Source organism: Lingula anatina, chromosome 2 (genome assembly GCF_051362555.1).
Source record: "Lingula anatina isolate TDL-2025a chromosome 2, LinAna3.0, whole genome shotgun sequence".
Lineage (NCBI taxonomy): Eukaryota > Metazoa > Brachiopoda > Lingulata > Lingulida > Lingulidae > Lingula > Lingula anatina.
Window position 1 is genome coordinate 20,458,103 of NC_141768.1, and position 25,866 is coordinate 20,483,968.

Consider the following 25,866-nt stretch of genomic DNA (forward strand, 5'->3'; position numbering starts at 1 on the left):
GTGCCTGAGAAAGAGGCGCTCAGCCACTAAATAATGTAAAAATTAATAACTAAGGCAATCCCTCTCACCAAAGCGCACTCTTTGGAGTTACATGTAAAGTTAATCCACTGCACGCTGATGTGATCTGTGCCATAACATATAGAGACAGTTTTGTCCTCCAGTGCCACATCGCGGGCCCCCATGGTGCACGAGTCGCGTAATTTGCCTTCCTGGAAAATCAAAATAAATCATTGAGTCTTTGTTAACTTATTAATTAGTGTTTGATATTACAGTAGCCATTTTATGAAAGAGCAAAATCATTATTTTTTTAGTCTCAGTCTGTTTCATGTCATCTGAAACATTACCTTGAATAAGTCTTTGAAATTTCATTCCATTAACAGGCACAGGGAAATATATATTCAATACAAACCAATTGAAAATCAATATTTAAAGCTAAACAGGTTAACATTGATATACAATAAAGACTGGAACATGATTCTAAAAAAGCATGTTGTCTTTGCAAAAATAAAGGTGCAAAAATAACTTCCATAATGATCCTTTTATTGATTATACTGCCATTATGCAATACAACTGTTACTGCTATTGTCACGCTACTTCTTCTTTGCCCATAGTCATCGCCTAGTTCATCACTTGACCTATGTGGACTGATAGCACTCTACCTAGTATTCAAGCAGGTGTTCATTTCTCAGCAGTTGTTAGAACACCATTATAACACTATCACTGTATGCCAGCAGCTCATCCATGGAGAGAATAATTGAGCTTTCAGGCCGCACATCAAAGGCTTCCATGTTGGTCGTAATTTAGACTGGCTTACGATAATTTTGATTTTGGATCGATTTTGAAGAAGTTGAAAAAATCCATTATTTTCTGAACTAACCTCCCTGGATAGAAGAATTCAGCTAAGATATAGCAAAGGTGTCGATCCATGCTTGACGATAATCTGGTCTGGTTTTATATAACCATTCCTAACATAGACCAATTTTGAAAAAAAAGTAAAAATTCAAATAGAGTGGAACTCTGAACCAGGTTGAAAATAGCAGCAGCAGTTTAAATTACGTTAATTGGGAGTCATAGCCGATAGGGGATTCAAAGATTAGTTTAGAACAATACTAATGAACATTTCTGAACACTGATAAAGAGTAATTTGTTTCTAAAGAGATTACGTAAATGTGTTTTCTACCTGGCACAACAAGACTAGTCTCTTCTGATTAGCTTTCTTATCACCATTACAACAAGAGAAAAAGAAAAACTTTTTCTGCCATATTTCTGAACAAGTTCATCTGGTCCAAAATGGCACCAATGACACAAATTTAGCAAAATTAAATTTAAATGAAACAATCAATTTCTTTAATCAATTAACCTAGTTGACCTACACTGATAGGCCACAATTTATCTTCTTCATAGATGCTATTTAAAGTGATAAAATGCAATAAACACCCTATGCTTTGAAACTATGAAACTGACTTCAAACAAACACAGAATGGGTCTATAATGGAAGTGAATCCGACCATATATCTATAATGGACAAAATAGGTCTAAATTACAAAAGGTGCGACTCTTACCAGACACCTTTAATGGACAGAATAGGTTTAAATTATAGAAAGTGTGAACCTGACTATGTATCTATTACGGACATAGGTCTAAATTATAGAGCATACCTGTCAATCTGAGCATTTAATACAGAATAGGTCTAAATCATTGGGAGTGTGAATATGGCCATGTATCATTCTATAACAGACTTTTCACCTAGAACCAATTACTTTTCAATTAAAACTTTTCTGCCTCTCACTGCTGCCAGCAAGGGAGTTTAAGCAGTTTATGCAAGATAAATTGATTCTAATCCTTAAGTGTACACTGGCTGCAGCAAGGCAACGGCAGCATGACATGTGTAATGATGCATGATTTATAGTGGACTTAGAATGATAACGTGTTCTTGCGACAAGAAGCCTGATAAATAGCCTACTTTATATTTAACGATGTGAGCATGTCCCTTCAAAATATTAACTGTAAAATGAAGTAAAGCCGATAATGACCAAGGACATTGAGGAAATATCCAAATATTCAAAGAACCTGACAGAAAATAGCCATCATCAGCTGATGATAGTTTTACCAAAAGTGATTACACCTTAAAGGCATATAACGCATGTTAGATCTTTGCATAGCAACAATTGGGTTTTCCTGGAAATTTTAACAATTTCCAAGTTAATCACCCACATATATCATATCCAAAACTGTTCATAAAATTATACATAAGCCTTATGATTAGTTGCCTGTAAATGGAGACAGATAATGATAAATTCCTCTGATGACAATAAAAATTGAACAGATTTAGAAATGGAAAATGTGTCCAGAAAAATCATCACTTTAACTTATGGGCCATTCCGTGGTATTTTTTTGCTGTTATGGAAGGACATTTGACACTTCAAATGAAAATATTTTCAAAAGTAAAAAAGTTACAAGGTCCATTTTTTGTATGTTTATTCTTCTATATATAAGTTATAATTAGGCAAAAAATTAGGTTTAAAAAAATTAAAGTTACGAAAAAATTATAATAAATAGTTAGCATCTCGGAAGGACGTGAAATGGACATGTAATTTTAACTTTCAACTTCAACACTAAAATTCTGCTCTGTCTGTGTAGATATTTTAAAAATCAAATCAAAATATGAATATTTGATTATTTTACTTTCTCAGTGAATAAAAATTTTTTTGGAAAAAAATAATAAATTTGAAAATTTTGCATATAAAAAAATCAAGTAGGCGTCATGGAAGGACACATCTCGGAAGGACGTTTTGTCCATTGCTAAATAAAATGTAAAATAAGGCTAATAATAATATTTTATGAATACATACCAGCATAATTTTGATGAATAATATCAAATGTAAACATGTCTTCCCATGGTAATATATTTCATCTTCAAACATGTTACTAATTTTGACTATAATATAAGTTCTCATCTGCTCTGATCATCTTTAAATAATATTGGGACATTTTTTGAGAAATTCTTACCAAATCTATTAATTATAAATATAATCAATTGTCTAAATTATAATAACTTCAAAATTATTCATTCAACTGAAATGTTTCTCAGTTTAAAAATGCTTCTATATATAATAATTGTGAATTTTAAGTTCAAGATTATCTTGAAAGACATAAGGGTTTTGGGGCTCATTGGTCACATGACCTGTTATGGTCCAATCAAAATGCCCCATACGTGCTTCCACTGTGCTAGGTGTCATGTTTAATGCTTATATATTTGGATTTAATTTCTTACTGAAGTGGTTATAAGCAAAAATAATTTCATATTTTGTTGGCCCCTTTCATGGTTGAGGAGAATATGAAGTTATAAGTTTTTAACTTTTGTAGTTACTGAGAAAACTTAAAAAATAGGTACCAAAATCATCTCGGAAGGACAAATTGATATTGATTAATCCATTATTTTATAATCAAATATTTTTTTAATCTAATGCACCTGACTAAATGTAAGAAATAGGTTATATTTAATGTATTTAGCCTTAATTGTTTAAAATGATCTCTATTTTGAAAAACATATCAAAAATAAAAATGTCCTTCCGTGACACTATTTTATAAGTTTTCCAGATAAAAGTGTCAATAAAATCATAATTAATCATCAAAACCTAAAATTTCTTTTGGATTCTGGTGTCTTATGATGTCTGGTTTCAGAAATTATAAGTTTTATAAGTAGGATTCCTCTTTGAAATTTTGAGGTCTGCGGACCAAATACCACGGAATGGCCCTTATCTATTTTTTTAGTTTGCTATATGAAGGTCTAACAGAAATTATATGCATTTTTTTAGGCAATCCCAGGATATCAATTGGGGGGGGGGGGGGAGTGGGGGGGGGGTCTTCCTTTGAGATATCATGTGTTGGTTTGATCAGTAAGGCTGTGATACCTTATGCATTGAAAGGAAAAACTTACATGGTTACTCTGAGCAAATAAATAAAGAACACATAACAGGAGGGAAACAAGTAAAACTTTCTCCCCTCATTACATAAGTTGGTAAAAAGTATTTCAAAGAAATGCATTAGCTGTCATTGATTAAATGACAATGCAATATTTTCTGTTATGTTCTGTTGACTTACATCTACTGCACAGTGGTATATATTCACCATGTTTTTGCATGCCTCTTTTGTATTCCTTTCTATGGGAACTCTTGCTGAATGCAATCAGATTTACAGATTAACACCACTCCTCTAAAGTACTCGTATAATCTCCAACTTCACTGTATTCTAGTCAATGCCAAGAGAAGTGTGAGTCTGTTAATCTGACTGCATTCAGCGAGAGTCCCCACAGAGTTAGTGCTGTCAGTAGCTATTGCGACCCAACTCAACCTAACCCCCAAGACACCATTCACGGCAAAAAGAGTTCCAGCCTTACTGCTGAAAAGTAAATCCAATCTCACGTGCATTCTCGCACGTTTTCTAGTCTCGTACAACATCGCAAAGTGTGGAAAGCCTCCTTCAGGCTTCTAGATTATCTCAGATGATTTTCATATTAAGATCTAATGACAACAGACTAAATGATACCATGATCAGTTTGGATCAATACCTGTGGCCTGAAAGAAAGGCCACTGAATCACTAGAACAAGTTCATATCCATCCTAGCTTTTGTGATGTTACACTCTCAAAGGGACTATTAAGTCAACATGTTTTTTTTTCCAATCCAGGAAGATGCCTATGCTTCCTTGTTTATTTCTTACAAGCAAGAAAGAAAAATTCACAGTTTGATGGCATCTACATGAAAAACAATCATTCAGGAGAAGTAATTATAATCTGAACTGAATCCAGAGTTCTAACATTCTTTTATAAGAATTTCTTTTGCTGTTTTCTGCATTCACGTTCATAATATAATTTTATCATCTATAATTATCTATAACCAAACAATGTTTTCAATCAAAAGCAAAATTTTTGTTGCTTTGACATCAAGAGAAAACAGCTTGATGTATAGGGTGCCAAGATTCAAAAACTATAATACTATGATATCATAATAAATGAAAATTCTGGTTCAGTAATTTTATTATTAATATTATCATTATTATCATATCAAATTTTAAGAGTACTTTGCATATGTAGATTTTTTCAGAATTTCAAATTACTCTCATGCCTTTAAACATATACATGTGACTGGGATATATGAAGTATCTATAAATATGGCTGACATTTTTAACACATTGCTGGCAATACGATTCCTTGATTTCAGTGACATTTAAACACACACTTTCACTCATGTTATTAAGACTTCTTTCGTGTGAAATATTTATAGTTGCAACCTCGTGAGGACTCATACTGCACGTCTCACAGAAATTGCTAATAGTCCTTGAGCATAAAAAAACCAACCATTTAATGTAAAATCATTTCACCTTATATTTGGCCATATTTATCCTTCCATAACAGCTGAAGCAAAAGAAAGTGAAGTGAAAAAAAATATCATGAACTGGGTGGCAAAGAGAATGTTTCCTTTAAAAGCTAAGATTGTGTGCAAGGAATATAACATTAAACCTTGAGATCTACTTCGAGTCTAATAGAAGGAGAATAAAAGAAAAACACCCATGTTACACACAGAAGTCTATAAACACCCTAAATGCCATATGAAGAATAATTCAAACAAGTGAGTGTGCATGGAAAAAGCTGGCATTTAATGAAGCTGATTTCCCCAAGCTTATGTAAATATTGGCAAATGAAAAAGAAAACTCCATGAATACAGATTGCCTGCCAATGGGAAACTGACTGTCACAGTTTTTATGACACATTTCCACCCTAGTTGAAACTGCTTCACTTGGGCCCCATTCCCCTAGACGGTGACCACAAGTCTTTGTAGATTGATCCAACTCCATGGGGACTAGCGCTGAATGCAATCAGCTTAATAGCTTAACATGCCTCTATCTTCCTGGTGTTCAGTAGAATACACAAAAGCTGGTGATTATCCGAGTCAATGGAAACCTCAGAGGAATATATCATTCAGTTAAGCAGATTGTACTCAGCGAGAGTCCCCACACAGGTGGATCTATCTAAGGGTGCTTTCCCAGAGATTTAGATCGATCTAAAGATTAAGTTTTAGATCTAACTCCCTGGGGATTCACGTTAAATTGCAGTCAGCCGAGCGGGCACCATAGTTAATTACCCCCTTACAGCTTTTAGTAGGCGGGACAGACGCTTAAGCCGGCCAAGCTGACAGTAATCTAGTGAGACTCTCCACAGGGATAGATCGATCTAAAAATCTATGGAAATGGGGTGTAAGCATACAAATGGTATCTATAGGAATGGGGTTAAAGTGCCATAATGCACTAGCAAACCTGATCTATTGGTTAAACTTTTCACAAATGAGCTTCAGTCCAAAACTGGTCAGAACTTTTAGACCAAAAATTAAGTCTAATTTTAACCAAAAATCCGTAGTAGTCAAATTAAATTGAATGTTGTGTCTGTTTATAACACAATAAAAAAGAAAAACTTACATTTCAGACCAATAACTATTTCATCTTAATAAGTGGACTAATTTGAATTTATTTATTTTAAATATAGAGATCAACTTTTTGGGTATGGAAGTTTTCAAACGCCCAAATTTAAGTCAGTCTCAGAGCCTTAGAGATAGGTACTTTGTGTCTATAAATAAAAAAGTTACACCTGCAAGTAATAATAACCTTTCACAGAGCAATTTCAGTGACATATATCCAAATAACTTTCCACTTGCTTAGATTATTCACCATATACACAAATATATACAATAGGTGGAATGCCCAAGGTATAAGATAACTTATAATAACTCTGTTATAGAATTATAATAGTCCGTGGATAGCTATCTAGATTGTATCTATCCATGGAATTTGCTTGGCAATTTTAGTCATTCTCATCTCTTTACCTAGCAGCATCACTACCTATGGTAATGACTTAAATTTTTCAAGCACCTCACTTTTTCTTATATATAATCATCTTATCTTTTTCAAAATTTATCATTTATGGACTTTCACAAATATCTACTTTTTGATGAATAATCAACTTACTACCTTTTCAAAACTATTTTTAAAAATCAACATTTTCAAGTATTATTAATGAAAAAATTGGGTATAAAAATCATCAATTCATGTTGTTCAAATTTACTGAGAAATTGCCATATAAATATATTCATCACATTGTGTAATAGCAGAGTCTGAGACCCAGAGCACTATATTGACACTGATTTATATATAGTGATGTATTCAATGTAACTTCAATGTAATTTCAATGTGATAGGGACAGCAATGTTAACTTGGTGAAAATGGGTTTTTAAGGTTTAAAAGTGATAAGACGAACCATATCTTGCAAGTAAAGACCAATTGATCAATCCTCTGAGACCAAGTTCTATCAGCAAAACAATTTGTGACAAGACAAAACCAGGTTTACTAAGACCATTAAAAAGCCATTTTGTATGGTATAGTTCTTTCATTGGATATTTCAGCAATGTCACAGAGAATCCTTTAAAAATGCTAATGAAATCAATTTATTATGCTACATGCACACACATAACAACATGCATGCACGCACACACACACACACACACACCCAAGGCCAGAACAAGCAACCCTTGTTAATAAATACAGTTTCTATCCCCCTCCTCGCAACCACACCCTCCAAATAGAAAGAAGTGTGAAGAGAATCAAGCTTTGTACCTCCTTCTCCTGTCACTTTATGTACCTATATTGCAATTTATGTAATTTGGATCACTTGTAGCATTGAAATGCCAACTTCTTTCACTAACTACATTTAGATTGGAGCAAACGCTTCAAACACCCAACCTGGACTCTAAATAATGTGTATACAGTCTGTGTCCACTTATCTCTGAGTAAACAGCATCAAGTAGTCTCCTCATAGATATGCCTTTCTAATCATCTGAATTTATTATCCTTCACGAGCTGGCTTTTGTTCTCTGTGTATACTGACAACTTAAAAGTTTCTTCACAGATAGAGAGCTCTTGCATTGGTTTCAATATCACGAGTCAGTGAGGGATATGTGATATACTGTACACGAGCAGTGGATGTCACATCAGCCTTGTTGGCGAGCGATGATCTAATGCTACAAAAGTAGGCAAGGTTCTTTTGTGCTTATTATCCACTGTGGTATAAGAATAAGCAATCCAGGTGAGACAAAAACCTTCATAAAAACTCATTAATAACAAACCTTTTCACCAGTGCAGTGACAACAGGTTCTGGCTAGTGTGAAATGTACTGTTTTCATTTTGGTTTCAATGTAAAACATTTCACACTTTATTCTGAAGTATTCCAATTATTATATAAATTCCCATCCACCCTCTTTCTTTTGCCTCTATAATCTCATTTTTAAGAACCCTTAACTCCAACAGAAAATTTCCTTCTTGGTTTCACAGGCATTTTTGGCAAATTTGAAATGGGGGCTAAACTTTTAGGAAACTTCTTCTGAGTTCTCCTGTTTCCTTTGGTTATGCACCAACATTAATTGTAAAATCATCAGCTAATATCATATTGACTGCATGGTTAAAAAACAGAACAGGGGGAAGGGGTTTAGCCCCCCCCCCCCCCCCCCCCCCCCCCCCTCAATGGATATTGAGTCCTAGCCTTAAACTAGTAATACATATACTGTTTTATGAGGTCACAATTACATCGAAATTCATGTTGTTAAATTTTCTTTTTTCAAAATTTTCATTCACAGCATGGTTTTCCACACACACACACACACACAAAAAAAATCTTCCATAAGAAAGACATGAAGTAAACTATCACATAATATACCGATTAACCTCTTGATTCTAATAAATTAAAACCCTTTGACCAGACCAAGAATCCTTATCATTAAACAAGTACATGAACACCGTTTTTGTTTAGACTCCTCTTTAGTCTTGTTTCACATTTTTATCATAAATCAATGTCACAACAGGACTACAGGATGAAGGCAAATTACATGTCGTCTTCCAACTATGCAATTTCTAAGGCTTCAACATTAAACCTTCAAATCAGCCAATGTCATATTAGCTGCACATATGTATGCCTCATACGAAGACGTGCATGTTTTGTGATAATGTACAGAAATGCCATGACATTTAAAATATAACATTTTTATCAGCAAAAGTAATTGTCGCAATTATATACATTGAGTGATCAAGTCAGCGTTATTAAATGAACCAATATTACTTGAGAACAAGTGTTCTAAGATGATTGGATTACAAGGTCTGGATTATAGATCTTTACATCTTTTTTTTTTCACCCAAACATTGCTTTAACAAACAATATTTCACGTATACTTGTCTTGACACTGAAATTCAACCTACAAGATCTACTGTTCAGTAAAGACACTAGGCTATTTCTATCAATTAAAGATTTATTTTTCAAAAGACACCGATTTGACATATATAATTCAATAGCAGTTCAATTAAAAATGCTACAATGTTCTCAGAGCATATTGTAACAGAAAACTACTTAAATTTAAACAATTTGATCAAAGGCCACAATAACACAATAATAGAAGAAAAAGGCCGTACAAAAAAAAAACCTTTTTAATCCAATTGCCACTAAATCAAAATTGTAGGTCTTTTTTTTACTCCATAAAATCTGCCTAAACAATCTTTTGGATTAAACAGAATATATATATGTCTGAATGCAGTTCATAGACTAATATTAACTTCATTTCAAAGTACACCAGAGGCTTTTATCCCCCAGTGGACCATAACCTTAAGTGAGGACAAAAAAAATGAGGACAATTCACATGAATATTATTCTTTTCTGCTTGTGTTCAAAATATTGAGTCTGCTGGTTGCGTACTTCAAATTACAGTCCACAGCAAGGAACCGAGTAACCACGCAGCTTTTGACAGATTGCAGTAAACTCGTGCCATAATCCATTTTGTAAAAAAAAAAAAAAAGGCAACCTACAACAAAACTGAACCCACAATATTTTTTGCAGCAAGAGTAAACCACAACAAGGCAGAAATGCTCTCAATGAAGGCACGTGTGAAGTCAGCTATAAACGGTGGCTGTTATACTTGTTAAGAGGGAGCAGTTTTTTAATGGAGTCAATATTTGTAAAAATCCCTCCATCTGTCACATCTCATGAAGCCTGCATCTGATGTACGTAATGCTGTTGAATCATGCTGTTTAGCAATGAGCAGGTTTTAAATACTTTGATCCTCATCTCCCAGAGTTTTGTACAGCAAAGTTTTTTTTTTTAATCTAAATGAATAACTTGTCATTAATGTCATTACGTTTATTTTCTGCACAGGGTGCTTGGGGAAATTCCATTCCTTCAAAAGTAATGGCATGTTTTCACACTGGGCTCCCTAGGCCTCCATTTAACCAAGCACTGACAAGGATGAGCAATTTTTTCTGTGAAGATCACGAAATAAAGAGACTCCTCACTGTGCTTGACACATTTTATGCCTAATTTGCTCATCAGAGACAGATTTTAGTCAATAATCATTCAGTTTACAACTTCAAAGTGCATGTTATGCTTCATTTGCGTCAAAGCTAATGTTTTTGCTCTTAACCCAGGGATGGACTAAGACTAAGCTTGAGTGCATTGTGAATACCATAAATATTTCATTCTGCTGCAGTATTTTTGTATTTCAATAATGTTATAATAAAAACAGCAGAGATTCATTAGCTGGGTATATGTGCCATACAATGAGATATTATTGTGACACGGCCAGACCTTAGAATGGTCTTGGCCATGGTACTTTCTTTAAAATTTCAAATTCCTTGTTTTTCTGATATTTCAAGTTTTCAATATTAATTATTTATAAACTTTAAAAAATGTATTCTCGTACACAATTCCAACTAGTTTTCAAAAAACTTTATTCAAAATAGAAGATAATATCAACAAAATATTTTTTAAAGAAAATCATTAATTTGTGTTAATCATATTTATTAAGTTATTACCATATAAGTCTAGCTAGCTGTCAGTTGTTTAAACATCCGTTTGAAAAGGGTCGTTGACCATGACCAAGATGGCTGCAAATTATATTGCCTTAGATTTTCACTGCCTCTGTTTAGAAAATGTCTCACTAGGTAATAAAATAACACAGCAGAATTTTCCTTTTTTTTTTTACGATTATGAAATGTTAAGTTAAACTCTCCCCAATGAGAGATGGAATTCTCTCACCAGCATGCATAGTTTCAAAGTTTAGACCACAAACATAATACAAAAGTAAAATATATGCTGTTATCAAATTGGTTTAATATCCAGCAAGTCCTGACATAGGGTAAAAAGTAAAGCTATACTACATTTAGCCTGATTTGCTAAGAAATATGCTATCATAAACTACGAATGTATGTTAGACTCAGCAATCAACTTCAGCACTACTAAGAACATCATAATTCAATGGGTGAATGGAGAAATTCAATTCTGTGCAGAGAGACCATTACAGGATTAAGCGATCTTCCTTTCATGTAGGGTCCGCCATATTTGAGCCTTGGACCAGTTGATACTTGGATCTTCTATTCTGAATGGTCCCACTGACACTACTCTTCCCGATTTCAAACTTGAATAAAAGGTGTGGTCCCCCCCCCCCCCCCCAATAACTATTCACTAGAGATACACAGTAGGAAAATGGGGCTACCACGCAAAATTAATTTCCAAATCCATTATTTTCAGTACCAGAAGTTATAAAAAGATCACATCATAAACCCTGTTTTGGACACTATTATCATCAGTTTATATAATTACCATCTCACAGGGGAAATCACACAATTTACAGTGGGCATCTTGGGGTTTGGACATACTCCTATAAAGTGACAATTTGCAAGAGTTCCATATCAGAACCAACTCCAATCTTTCGACTCTGAGCTTTCAAATGATATTCATTTGAAAGCTCATTACATCATAATGTTAAGGATGATGAGTCTTACTGAAAATTTGAAATATATATATATATGTTTTTTGTCCCTAAGGCTATAACATTTTATACTGGCAACAATTTGTTACATTGTTAAAATAAATTGGATAGTGGGGTTATATAATAAAAGCGTCCTTGTATGGCTAAATCTATATGTTGCTTTATTCATGATGTGTAATGTTGTTTTTCATTGGCTACTTCACCAAAACCTGAAACAGATGTGTAGATTCCCAGTGGATTTAAGATTACATAACTACAATTTTGCAATATGTTCATTGGGATATTATAGTGGCATTATCATTAGTCAAGATAAAACTGAAGCTGAGGAAATGAACACCTCTCCTCCACCTGGCCGTTGTATTCATGCGTATCACCAACGCACATCATGGGTCTCTACTTGTTCTCCATATTACTATTAGACAAGTGATAATCCGTGTGACTGAGCACGACAGCTCCACAGCTTTCTGTTGTCATACAATGCAGTGTTGTATTTAATCAAGGATCCAAGATCCACATTTTAATGTACAGTCTACCTGTACGTGCAGATCCCTATTCTCAATCATATTGATCTGTGTATAGTGAAAGTGTCCAATGATGTCCTATAGTTCATCACTTTGGCGACGAGACCTCAGGTACAAGCATGCCATCATGTAGTTAGTGAGCATATATTTCATATGTGATAGACCCGTCATTAGTTGTGAGTAACTTGAACTCTTAAATGAAATACAACAACATAAATGTTTCCTGTCATACTATGTAACCAAGGAGTAAGATCCAAGAAAGTAACATAATATTCAAATGTTTAATATACGATAAAATCACAAAAGGCATTATAATTTAAGACCAGAGAAAAAACTCAAGAATTAAATAATCACCATTAACGTTTGGATTAATTAAATCCACCAAGCCACTGGTCACAATCTACCAATATTTTTCCACCTTGATCAGCATCTCAGTCGAGGGTGTTACTTTACTTGGCATTTTGGAAATACTTATCAGTTTATTTGTATTTGTTCGTCATAAACCATGTCATAAATAGTCAACAGAATGAATTTCATGTTGCAACAAGACAAATATAAATAATAATAAAGAGCAAAAGAACTCACTGATTAGTCCTAAAAATTTTATAAATCTCTTCACAAATTTCATTATGACTCCACCATCACCATTTCACACTGAATGATCTTAAATTTAGCTGCTGAATTTAGGTGTACATGTATTAAACATGCCAAGTGCATGTCATACTATGCTTCTCAACCACAACAATTTCTTCATTGTGAAACATAAATATTTGCCCATGTTTTTAGGTAAGATAGCATCTAAATCCTCTAACTTGTGAGGACCTCGTCTTCTCTCATTTTACCTAAAGCTCAGCCCCCCCCCCCCCGACACACACACACACACACACACACACACACACACACACACACATCAATCAAATTCTTGACTATGACTATGTTCAACTAATTTTTATTTAATTTGTAGTACATATAATTTACTAATCTGATCACGTTTCTAGATTCCAAGTATCCAAAAATTTGGCTGGGATAAAATTTAGTCAGAACATGCTGGATGTTGGTGTACAGCTTAAATGACTACAGACCTGAGGGCAATGAGGGTTCACTTGTTAAATTTCTCCTTATGGCCTTAAATGATTTGACTTCAGATGTAATAAATTATTAAATGCTTTTTTCTTTGTTATTTTGTATTGAGTTTGCCTTGATGCACATTAATGTGATGCATTTTTCCCAAATACCCAAAGCAGAAATCACAAAAGTATGCAGTCTTGCACCATACAAGTTATGGATCATTTTGATTTCCATTTCCATAAACTGTGTCCTATATGTGAAGCTGATCAGGCACCTGTGGATGATACATCAATTAATCATTGTTGAGGGCTGTTTAATACAAACCTTAGGCGACCTTGCATATTTTCCAGTCCTTGTATCCTTTATCATGGAAATTTCCAAGCAATCCATTTCCTGGAAAACAAATATATGGAATACAGTGTCAGGTATTTTCTCCAGTAATTAATGAGCAACTGTTTCTCTCAGAAGCCATACATATATATCTGCTGAATTTTGAAACTGGATTGGTAACCTGTTTTTAAAACAACTAAGTATATGATATTTAAAAACAATTAACACTTTCTGCAAATTTACTCAATTTCTTTCTTTTTGTTAACTTTTTGTTAATTGATACAGATAATGCTGTACTGTTTCCTGTAAAGCATTATAAATTTTATTTTTCTGTTCATTTCTGTACACATTTTAAAAACATCACTGATTTTTGCTTTCTATAACAAATTACCTTATTTAAGATAGAAATACACACAGAATCAATTATAAACATTCTTAACAATAATGTGTAAGAATCTAACTTTACAGCTGAATTCTAAAAATTGTTATCACAAAAAGCCACATGTTTAGGACATCATATCAACATCAATACAACAAGCTTGTGATGCTTATTTTTATCAGTTCCTGAATGTTCTACATAGGCTTGCCAACAAACTGGTGTGTGTACATAGATAAGACTTTTAAATAGAACGGTAACCCCCAGGAAAGCAAACCACTTTGCATTAACTTTCTTCTTCCTTGCATTATATTATCACAAGACAGGCATATACTCAAATAAAATGTGTAGTGCAATCTAGAAATGATGTCAAATCAATTACCATTTTTCATTTTTTTTTTTTTTTTGTTATATTTGGGATAACAGAAGAATGCTCTCTCTCTCTCTCTCTCTCTCTCTCTCTCTCTCTCGATTCCATCTTTTACTGTAACAATGCATTAAGTTTTAGTAACAGTGCACATTTCTTTGTTGTGACAGAATGCCATACTGTCTGGTTAAAACTATTAACTCTATAAATCAAAGAAAATAATAGAACATATTTCCCTGGTATTTCAAAAAAATGATATGCACCTAAGAAATATCTTTATTTAACAGGAGGACTATAACATGAGCAGCCTTTACTATCAGAGCTGTGGATGAATTGACAGGATCTTAGACCCTATTCCCATACCTAGATCGATCTAGGAGGATCGACCCATCTCCAAGGGGATTTTCGCATTCAGATTAAGCAGCTTAGATGTCTGACACGCCTACTGAAGCTGCTAAATGATAGTTAATTACCCCCTAACAGCTTCAGCAGGCGTGCCAGACATCAAAGCCGCTTAAGCTGAATATAATTTAGCTAGAAACCCCTCGGAGATGGGTCGATCCTGCTAGATAGATCTAGATATGGAAATGGGGTCTTACCTTATTCTGGTCTTTCCAGAACATGATGTAGCCCTTGGGGTCCACCTTGAGGGTGACAGGGGTGCCAATAATCGAATCCTAGAGAGATAAAAACAAAAACAAATATATAAATAATTATTATCAATTCATTGGTAAGATGCAAAAATATAGCTTACTTTGATACCAAAATTCATGAGTCAATTCAATTACTCATGTATCAGCAAATAATTCTTCATTTGAGAATTGAGTTGTCTTAATATGCTGGTTATTATTAGTGACAAACAAAATAACCTGTAGCTCTTGTATTCATGAATAACAAGGTATAGTCTTTGTCTACATCAATTCTGTCACTTATCCTCAGTCAAGCAAAAACTAGGAAAGAATTAAGTATTTGAAAGTGAGCAGTGCCATGTGGACATTCCTCGAACTGTGTCTGTAAAATTACCAGTTTTTCTGTAAATATGCAAACAAAACTTTAATACCATGTTATAACATCCATAAATATGTTGCATCAACTATATTCAGTAACTGCAGTTAGCTAAATGAGCTACTCTGACGTAAAGAAGAACTATATAAAACAGTAACCTTTTTGCAAATTTTCTACAAAAAAGTACCCAAAGCCTGAAACAGATTATAAACAATTTTGGTATTTCACTAAAACCAAACTTAGTCTAGTTTTATGCATACATGCATTAGGTACATACTCTCATGAAGCATCCTGTGTCTTTTCAAATTATATTAAAGAAAATTCTATGCATCTTGTGCCTACTAGTAAAAGTAGTGGGTCAGCAATAGGTGGGTGGAATGTCTCTGACAGTAGACAAAAACACCTGTAATCTTCAAACATCCTCAGGGGACAGGTAACACTAGTCTAAGCCTCTGAAGAGTGGGTGAACATTCCACTGATATTGTAATATGTATATTGAAGTGAGGACAAAAACATTTTCACATGTTTGCTAATACCAGTGAGAAGAGTGCTTGGAATGTCCTGTTCTTTGGGATTATAGGAATCTCACCTTGGGTAAAGTTAATATACAGCAGCTTGTATTTATGTCTTCTTCATAATTTGCAGTTAGTTTTCCTTTTTCTTTCTCCCCTCTTTATTTATTTTTTTATTTTATTTTTTTTTTTTTTCGTGATACTATATTGGTTAGTATACCTTCTTCGGTAACTTGCAGGCAGTTTTTCTTTCTTTTCTTATTTTACAACAAACATCACACTGGCAATTGTGACCCTCAATACATTGATGTCCATAAGATTGTTTTCTGATCCACAATGTTAAAGCATATTTGTGATAACTACATGATTAAGGTCAAGGCTTTAGTGTCTTAGAACAAGTTAAGCATAGCTACCCCTCATTAATATTAATCCATGTGACACCCAACAGACCTACCCACTCAATATCATATGAGAACATGTCTGTAACCTGAATCAGATCAATATTGTCTTTATGAAGCAGTCAATTTTACCATTACCCTAACTCTCTGCCTGTATTTTTTTTTTTTTTTCATATCAACTGTCATAGGTCTTACCTTACTCAAGGTAAACAAGAGGACTTGGGCATGTACCTATGTAATTAGCAAAGATCTAAGATAACAGCTTCTTATTAATACACCTTGTGTGTATGACTGTGCTATGGGGTTATTAAGAAGATCAATTCATCATGCTGGGTTGCAATGGGTTTTCTAGATTACTCTGTACCTCTGGCAAATAAAAAGCCAGACAGATAAACTTCTGCTCCTCAACAGTGTCCTCCAACCAAATCAAATACAAATTGGAATAATAATAATAAAAGTTATTAGCAATCAAAATACTACATGTGAGTTAATTATCTCTTGACAGAAATTTAATTTTACAGTTTAACTTCAATAACAATTACTAATATGATATTCATATTAAGACTATGAGAGATGGAACATATCTTGAGATACATCAAGGGTTAACTACCAAAGATTTCAACTACATGTCATGTTTTGCCAATATCACTGCTCCCTGTTATCAGACCAAAGATCTAACCAGTGTTTTATGTGTGAAGATGTGTCATCTGGCCAGAGAAAGACAGACCACTCTCCTTCATTGATTGTATTATTAGATAACAGCCAACTGGTACAAAACCTCACGAATCTGGCAATGACTGGAGACCCCAGGCAAAGCTTAGTGAATTCAGTCTATTATATACCAGGACAATAGTAAAGGTGATATATATATATAGAACTTTGGGAGGAGTGGTATGGGTTTAAGCCTTTGATAGGTTTACTGATCGAAGCATCCTTACAAGAGCATCACAATGAACTTTTGATCATCTTTACACCATAGAACACATTAATGTTAAGATTTCCTTTCCATAATCATCATTCATGGCCTGATACAGATGTAAATTGGGTTAATTGTGTCATTACAGGTGTTATATGTTGACCACCTATCCCTGCATTAGTGTTTCCTGCTGAATATGACTGAACTAACTGGAACATTTTCTTAGTATCAGAGAATTAACTGTTAACAAATATCCTACATGTCTTTTAAATGCCCCAGGTTCAAGGAGTGATGCAAGAAATATTTGTCAGTTTATTTTTACAGAATTTATAATTAACTTTTTGATCCCCAGGAACCATCAATAATAAATTTTTCAATTTCTTTAAACCTTGCTTTTTTGTCACAATATGAATAACAGACTCTAAATCTTGGCACATTACATTTGACATGTTTTTGAATTAGCATCCATTTTTTTTTTCAGATGTGATATTATTGTAATTAACATAATAAATGACAGGCATATACAAATTATGAACAACAAATCTGTTTAAGCTTGATATAAACTGGTGAAAATATAAAACTTTCACAGCAGAACAATTTAAGATGAAGCTGAAGAAGTCCCACAAGGCACTTACATGAACGACATCAGCATCAGTAAGTTCATATCAACCAGTATATCTGATATACAGAAAACTGTATAACTTATATCCATTGGGCCCAGAAAATTTGTTAAGTACACAAAAATGCAAGTTAGGCAATATTCTTATTATAAATTCTAGCTAATACCAAAGAAAAAAATCTGTTTCAATGGATCTGTATTAGAGAGAATGATAATTGAATTTATAAGTTGAACAGCTTCCTGGAGTCTACTGGATGAGTAAGTTTTAAACCTTCCCTACACAAAACATATTATATACTTCAATGACAAATATAAATAAACATTATCAAACGCAGGCTGGGTCGACGTGTGTTAGTTAATAGACCTCTAAATATGACAAGTATCTACTAGTATATATACTCATGTACCAGTGACTGAGATTAATGTATCCTGTTTTACTGCGGGTATTGTAATTTGTAAATAAAGCTACCGATCCGTTTATTTACTAGTATGTGTTATCGTGTGTCGGGGTCGGTTTACAGGCGCCCCTTTTCATTACTAACACCCACGTACTAGCAAAAATATATCTCCGTTAAGAGCTTTCTTCAACCCAGTATACCTGTCCGACAAAATACATTTCACTCATCACGCAATTGAAAACTACTGTGAACGTTGCACAAAGCCTCGGGCTTAAGGCTGAATACCACAGCGAGTACATAAGGAAAGTCGAAAAAAAACACCGACATCAAACGGAAACTAAAGAATCTGCATTCAAATCAATGAGATCTACAGTCACAAAACATAATCTTAACTTACATCGTCCCACTTGATGAATTTGTTGCCCTTGATAAGATTATCCGAAACGACAATCGGCTTCAGCTGGCTCACATGGACACCTGATTTTGCCCCCGCCATTTACTTGTCTTTCCCATTACTGAAGGTAAATATATTGCTGAGGGGGTGACAGCCTTCCACCGTCTTGCTAACAGTTTAATCCTTCTCAAATGTACATACACCGACTGACTCAGCAACTTTCTCCTCAACCTCGACTCGTGGACATCGACACTGCTATATAAACTGCAGAAACGCTTATTAAAATTGACCGCACTGTTGTTCAGATGCTCTGAGCGTGACAGCTCCACGCCCCCATTCTGGCACAGTCTAATTAATGGCAGGTGACTGATCATGTGACACGTTCAAGATGGTGGATAACTTACGTAGTTGTTAGTCTTAGATACCGCCCTATATAAGTAAAGATACTAGTGCATAGGCAAGAGTTTACAGGGGTTATCGGACAGCTGATCCTGCTACGTGGCTACATAGTGAGGTAGCGCTGGCCTCTAACCATATTTCATAAGTAAGACTTTTTTTAAAAAAATTAATAGCTACATCTTGGAAACTAAGATTAGTTAAACTGTAAGGCAGTCTGTTTTTTCTCACCTCACATTTTTTTTCTTTATTCATTTTTTATATTTCATTTATTCTTTTTACGTAATATATAATGAATGCACTTAAATTATGTAAATATAGAAAAAGTGCTTGAGACAACTTGGAAAAAGGTAGTAAGATAAAAAGTGCAATATGTAGATCGATTCGATTAATAGTTCATAAATGCGACCCGCCTGATTATGGAGAAATTGAATCGATATGTGGCGTAAACGTTTACCACGATTTGAGTTATAGCACGACGGATCATACCGCGTACTAGTTACCCTCTACCAGGGCGGCAGATATTATAGGCACATTTTCCACCAGCCAGAAGAAGATTGACCGTATTTAGCCAGAGACATTATCTGTGAATATCTGGTGAAAATCAATCTGTGGCCGTGGTAGAGGGTATGTAGGCCTACTAGTAGGCTTATAAGTAAGTTTTACGTGAGTTGATGTACTATATTTTAAACCCAAATATAATGTTTGCACCACTTCAGCGCTATATCTGAATTTCAGTTTCTAGACGATGTAAAATGTAGTAAAAAATAAAGATATATAAATATGATTTGGTTACGAGGAGAAGAAAACTAAAACTGTAATGTAACAAATCTAAAATTTTATTTCACAAGACTTTGACAGTAAAATGGCATACTGATATATATGTAAACTAGATTTCACGTTTGACTTGTGAAGCAATGTGACAAAAACACATGTAAAGCTTGAGATTATCTATCACTAAAAAAGGGGAATGAATTTAAGAATTCGAAATATTACCTTTAGAGAACGTGCACTTACACTCTGCAAGTATTTAGCCTTTAATTTCAAAGCATAAGGCCAATATTGATTTAAAAACTGTATTTTCATCACATATATAGAGTATGGTAGTTGAGTCTACTTGACTTAGCTAACCCATTTGTCTTGTGGAAAAAAACTTTTACCATATCCGACATGTACACCTGTATAAAGAGGTTGGTTTTGTACAGTCTGGAGTACGAATTCTGGCTTTGCCCAAAAAACACAATGTAGATGTCGAGAGAGTTTGAAAACGGGTCATTTTTCTGTTTTCTCTGCGCGACGCTAAAGTCGAAAAGATTGAGGGTGCAAATCTGAATAGTCAGATCGCGTTTCGGGTACAGAAATCTGAAAATGGGTGGCCTATTCCGAGACCAAGTATAATGCGAAATTTCCTAAATTGAGAAGTTAGGGGCAATGTAGATACAATAACGTGTATATTCTGCAGGATTATAACTACAATGGGTGACAGTGCTGCCCAGGTCACGGCTCTGTTCAGCTTATACAGGGATTACGGAGAATGCGACTACCTGGGTGAGAGCGTGACCCAGGTACAGCATGCCATACAGTGCGCAATGCAAGCGGAAAACGAAGGGTTTCCACAAAAGGTAATTTATAACCAGTTACTATGTCGAGTTATAGTTCTTCTTATAATTCTTCTCCTATATTTTACGAAGAAATCTTAAATCGTTCGCTTATTCCATAACTTGCCATGTAAAATGGTGATCACGTGGTTATTTTTCAGATGTGTTAGTATACAAAGTATTGGCAAACTGCACTTCCGAAAATGACAAAATAAAAAGGATAATTGTGGTATAGATGTGCAGTTGTTTCCAGCTCGTGATTGCATCAGCACAGATTCAATCCTTATCGAAGGCGCGCTTACTGCAATCTGTTCTTTCTCAAAAATTCTTCAGCGACCTTCTTATCAATAAAATAAGGTTTACTTTCAGAGAATTTAAAAAGCTCATGCAAAAGTATCTTTCTCACATACGTTCAGGAAAAAACTAGTAGTCATTTATCATGAAAACGTCTGAAAGACCAGTGATGACCGGGAACCTTCAATATTTCAACAAATTATGCGTTGTTTTTCTCTCTTTTTACGTAAGATTTTTCTTTTAATTTGTATCTTTTGTCAATGCAGGTGATTCTAGGAGCCTTCTTACACGACGTTGGTCATCTTGTCGGCTTGGTACAAAAAAGAGAAAGAATGGAGACCGAAGGGATCACACTTGGTGTCAAGAACCATGAACGCGTTGGAGAAAAATATCTGAAGAGCCTTCGTTTCCCAGAAGAAATAACCACCTTTGTCAGAGGTCACGTAAATGGGAAAAGATATCTAGTGTATAAGGATCCCGGCTATCACGATAGTACGTTTTTCCCAATAACAATTCGCTCTCTAAATTCGCATTTTGCCGTATTACGGTATTTTTCCATCTGTAACAGCTTTTTTCCTTTAGTAGAATGCTTTTACAAATCATTTGCAATTTTTAAAGAGAAAGAAAAAAACTTATCAAAACTCTGAAGAATTTTATTGTTAAAAAATATCAAAAATAAAGAAATGTGTGATCATTTCCAAACCAACTCCTTTGATTGTGCAAATCGCATTTTATAATTTCAGCTCGGTAGAATGCATACATCGTGTGATATTGGTCCTTAGTCTCTTTCTCTCATCTCTCTCTCACACACACACACACACGCGCGCGCGCGCACGCACAATTAAATTGTGGTTAGCTTTGATGTTCTCAGTTTAATTAAGTTTACTTTCAGAACTGTCGCCAGCCAGCAAGATGACACTGGTTCATCAAGGAGGGCCCATGACTGCAGAGCAGGCAAAAGAGTTCGAAAAACACCCGCAATTTGAAGCACTTGTACGAATGCGAACGTGGGACGATCTGGCAAAAGACCCTAACATGAGGATGGAGCCACTGGTGAAATATGAGGAGATGTGTCGAAACTATTTGAAACAATAGAAACTAGGAAAATTCTGGAAAAAATAGCTATGTACTAGTAATGAAATAAGGTAAAACTTCGACTGCACCGGTGTAACGAAACTAAGGGTCCGTGTAACAGAAAGCCCGCCCTCCATTTAGTTATAATGGTTAGGGTTAGCCTGACCTAAGTGGGTCAAAATCTAGGGCGAGGTTTACCTGTGCAAATGAATGGGAAGTTGACTCTCTATCATGGGGGGCTCTCTGTCACATTACACCGGGTTTAAATCAGTAATGGGTGTACTTACAAAGCTCAACTCAGCATGTGCACAGTGCACAACTATACACTGTTAATGTTGGCTACTCAGCGTTTTAAACGTTCCCCCTCCTTTAGTCTAATTTTATTATAAATCTGTCCAAAACATAGAATAATTGAAGCTCTGAAACAACTTCCAATCTGACTACTTTAGGACAAACGCAGGGAATATCTTAGCAAAGATTTGGATTGTGAAAGACTCCGACAAATTAAGTCACATTTTTTATTATTTCTTCTTTATAGTTAAGTAGGCTTTTAAGATCACACAAAATTTATACCGCGCCAAAAATTAAAACTGGGGGCTTCCGTTGCCCTTTTATCCCTTGCACACTTTTCAAAAACTGAATCCTTATCTTTATGTAAGAGCTATTGTTTTATTTGTAACGTAAAAGTTTTTTCAATTTCACTTAATAAATTTAATCAAATGTATAACTTTTATTTACGGATTGCAATTTTATATATATACGGTTATTATAACTATTAGCAAAAATAATCCCTTACTGGTAAGTTGCTGGTAAAACGATACAAACCAAAATTTAAGTCTAAAAATTATTAAGTAACAGTTCTTATATGTCCAAATTTGGGAAAGATATTTAAGTATGAAATAAATGAAAACAAAGGCGACTAAGACATTGTTTTAAATAAGTTGAGTATTTATTTTTTGGGGGACAACACTTATAACTAGGTCACACATAACTACATAGCGAATAAGGCAGACTTACGCACCTATATATCTATGCTTGATGATAGAAATTTACAAAATGAGTGATATGTGTAATTAACTAACTAAATAGGCGGTACACACACTGAACATTGGAACTGATGACCGTTTGTTTCTCATTTTTTGTTTGTGTTGGAGTGTCTGTTATATATTCTAATAAACCGGTAGAAGAAGTACTTCTTGTTTGCCAGGCTATCACACAGTATATATGTCTACATCAAGCACACTCCAGTGCGACATTTGTAACTACTATATGTGTTGTAAAATGAGTAACCATACGTGTTGTACAAAGTAGCAAGTTTGAAATGTTCCATAATATTTCGAGAAACATACAAACGTTGTTAAAACACTTGCTGCAATGCACAGTGCGAAAACCGTCGTATATGATAATGAAAAAGGGTAGCAATACTTTGACATGGTACTGTATATATTGTTTTAAGAGGCAAACCGCCCCGTTTTAAGCGAGCCTCAGTTAAATGCCTAGATCACACACAAAGAATCATTTTTCAATGTGACACTGACATGCAGATTATGTAATACAAGTACGGAATTTTTCTAAATTTCAAAATTACATACACTACACATTTTATCCATATGAATGTTCCTTTCGCTGTTGTTTGCTAAATATTGTATAAAAAAAGCAAGACATCTAGCTACTACTCTTAAAACGACTTGTTACATGTAAGATTGAATGAACATGGCGCTTATTAGACTTACACTGTTAAGTAGGTAAAACTGCTACTGTTTTAGAAGCAAATTTTCTAATAGTGGCCTGTCTGTGTTTCTCGTCCAACATCTACATGCTCTAATGCAAACACAATTTACGGGAAGAGATTTTCATCAAAGTTCTGTCTCTACGAAAAATATACGTTATAAATCATACTAACATGCTAAACCCAACGATATACTGCTATAATCAGAGCACCACGCCTAAAAAGCTTTCTTAAGTTTTTGACGTCACTTGGCAATTATCAGCTTTCCTTTTTATTTTCAAATTACGATCCTCTTAGAGAGGGAAAAACAACTGTTATTGAGCGATAGAAATAGCGCTTTGCAGAGACCAGCGTTAAAACAAACACAAAGCATTATGCGCCGGAGAAGATTATGCACAATATTTGAAAAAACATATACACGTATCGCTGCATTGCATAAAGTGAACACAAATATACTTTAACAGCAAGTAATCTGGTTTTCACTTAAATCACCTTCTGTCACGACGCCTTTGACCACGGTCATCAAAATCCTGAGATTAGTATCTCCGCATTAGAGGGCAATTCTGTTACGGAATAAAAGGTTTCCAGTAACTTTCTTTAACCCTGCTAAACCAGCCCAAGCGACTGACTGATCATTACTTTCTCCTACTCTGACCAAGTTTGTCTTTGCCACACGTTGCCCGGGCTCTTCGCGAGCTCCTTAGTGACGGCGTATCGACGCCGTAAAACGCTAGTTTTACGAAGCCGTTACTTGGCATATCACGCCACAACGTCGCTGTCTGGGTAGAGCTCCACAGTTTTACCATCTTGGTTATACGCAGGGGGCGCCGACTGTTCAGATTCGCTAGTTGTTTGTGGGTCATCTTGATCTTTCATTTTACTATCATACTCTTCCATCTTTTCTTTGGTAAAGCTACTGCTAGCGTCCATGACAACCGCAGAGCACGATCTCCTTAAAAGGTAGTTTCTCCATGCTTTTTGGATGATCTTAGCGCACCAGACGTGTCGTTGTCTTTCAAGCAAAGAACTTACCGGGTGGTAATCACCCTTTCTTTCAGGTTCTGGAAGATCCCCTTCATCTTGAGTTCCTAGATAATTACGAGTCAAATCATCCAAAATATCGACACAGTGTAACCTGTCATTGTCGCAAATAGTGATATCCAAGTGAACCAGCTGAAAGTAATTTGGCTTCGGAATACAAAGGGGTTCTTCGAGCTCGTCCACAAAATCACAAAGCTGATCAAGTCGGATAAAATTGGTTGCTTCAGGGTCATACTTCTCCCAGGTTTCGTAAAAAAGGTCGATGTCGTCTTGCGTTAGCCCGGTCTGTACGTCTTCTGTGGCCTGACTAAAGTTTTCCAAGATTACTGCTATATACATGTTGACGATGACCAGGAAACTTATAAGTAGGTAAGTTACAAGGTAAGCGACCGCCAGGCCTGGATTCCCACAGTCTCCCGGTTCTTGAGAATCTGGCGGGGCTTCTGTGCAGTCAGGCGGTTGTATGGAGAGCCCCGCCAATACGCTTTCCCAACCCGCGGAAGTGCACATTTGAAACAGTAATATAATGGCCCTTCCAAAGGTCCGGAAATTGAACTGATCATCGATGCCGTTATTAAACTTAACGTTCATAAAGAATGACATCCCGAACGTTCCCCAGATAAACATCACCAAGAAAAGCAGAAGACCAATGTTGAAAAGGGCTGGCAAGGACACGGCAAGGGAAAACAGCAAAGTACGGATCCCTTTTGCTGACTTTACAAGGCGAAGCACTCTCCCCACTCGGAAAACACGTATTACACGAAGTAACGTCGGTGACACCAAATATTGTTCAATTATACCTCCCAAACCAACGGCTAAAAGACAAAGAAAAAAGTTTTACTCAGTTTGCCATATATATATTCATGTGGCTTAATGTGCATGTATCGTGTTATATTATGATTGGTTTTTTCACGTGACGGAAGATTAAAATCTGTGCTTTGACTTAAAAAAAAAAGAAGCTTAATCTTCCCGGTGT

The 25,866-nt window shown here is 35.0% G+C and overlaps 3 protein-coding genes across 18 annotated transcripts in view; 1 reads left to right on the forward strand and 2 right to left on the reverse strand.

The window, feature by feature from the left end:
- The window catches only part of LOC106156684 (1-phosphatidylinositol 4,5-bisphosphate phosphodiesterase beta-1), a 62,022-nt gene extending 42,936 nt beyond the window's left edge, over positions 1–19,086 (reverse strand). Inside the window, exons 1-4 of one of the 2 annotated variants that reach the window (XM_087005858.1) lie at positions 18,762–19,086; positions 15,116–15,193; positions 13,768–13,836; positions 69–209 (exon numbers count right to left, since the gene is read on the reverse strand). In XM_087005858.1, the coding sequence (XP_086861984.1) occupies positions 69–209; positions 13,768–13,836; positions 15,116–15,193; positions 18,762–18,860 (387 nt within the window). In that variant the 5' untranslated portion in view covers positions 18,861–19,086. The remainder of the gene's footprint in view (positions 1–68; positions 210–13,767; positions 13,837–15,115; positions 15,194–18,761) is intronic. The other variant, XM_087005857.1, reaches the window with a different exon arrangement.
- Positions 19,087–19,124: 38 nt separating this feature from the next.
- LOC106156700 (uncharacterized) lies at positions 19,125–23,312 on the forward strand. Its single transcript, XM_013532085.2, has 4 exons — positions 19,125–19,302; positions 20,617–20,776; positions 21,313–21,538; positions 21,939–23,312. Exons 2-4 carry the CDS (start codon positions 20,630–20,632, stop codon positions 22,139–22,141), a joined length of 576 nt encoding a protein of 191 aa, XP_013387539.2. The 5' UTR covers positions 19,125–19,302; positions 20,617–20,629; the 3' UTR covers positions 22,142–23,312.
- Positions 22,137–25,866, reverse strand: part of LOC106156698 (sodium channel protein para) — a 55,270-nt gene continuing 51,540 nt past the window's right edge. For all 15 annotated transcript variants that reach the window (XM_087005848.1, XM_087005843.1, XM_087005849.1 and 12 more), the window contains one exon: positions 22,137–25,705. In XM_087005848.1, coding sequence (XP_086861974.1) covers positions 24,609–25,705 — 1,097 coding nt within the window. In that variant the 3' untranslated portion in view covers positions 22,137–24,608. The remainder of the gene's footprint in view (positions 25,706–25,866) is intronic.

Coding starts and splice junctions, on each gene's coding strand:
- LOC106156700 (XM_013532085.2), top strand. CDS start 20,630: ATGGGTGACAGTGCTGCCCAGGTCACGGCTCTGTTCAGCTTATACAGG. Junction 20,777..21,312: donor ACGAAGGGTTTCCACAAAAG/GTAATTTATAAC, acceptor TTGTCAATGCAG/GTGATTCTAGGAGCCTTCTT. Junction 21,539..21,938: donor GGATCCCGGCTATCACGATA/GTACGTTTTTCC, acceptor GTTTACTTTCAG/AACTGTCGCCAGCCAGCAAG.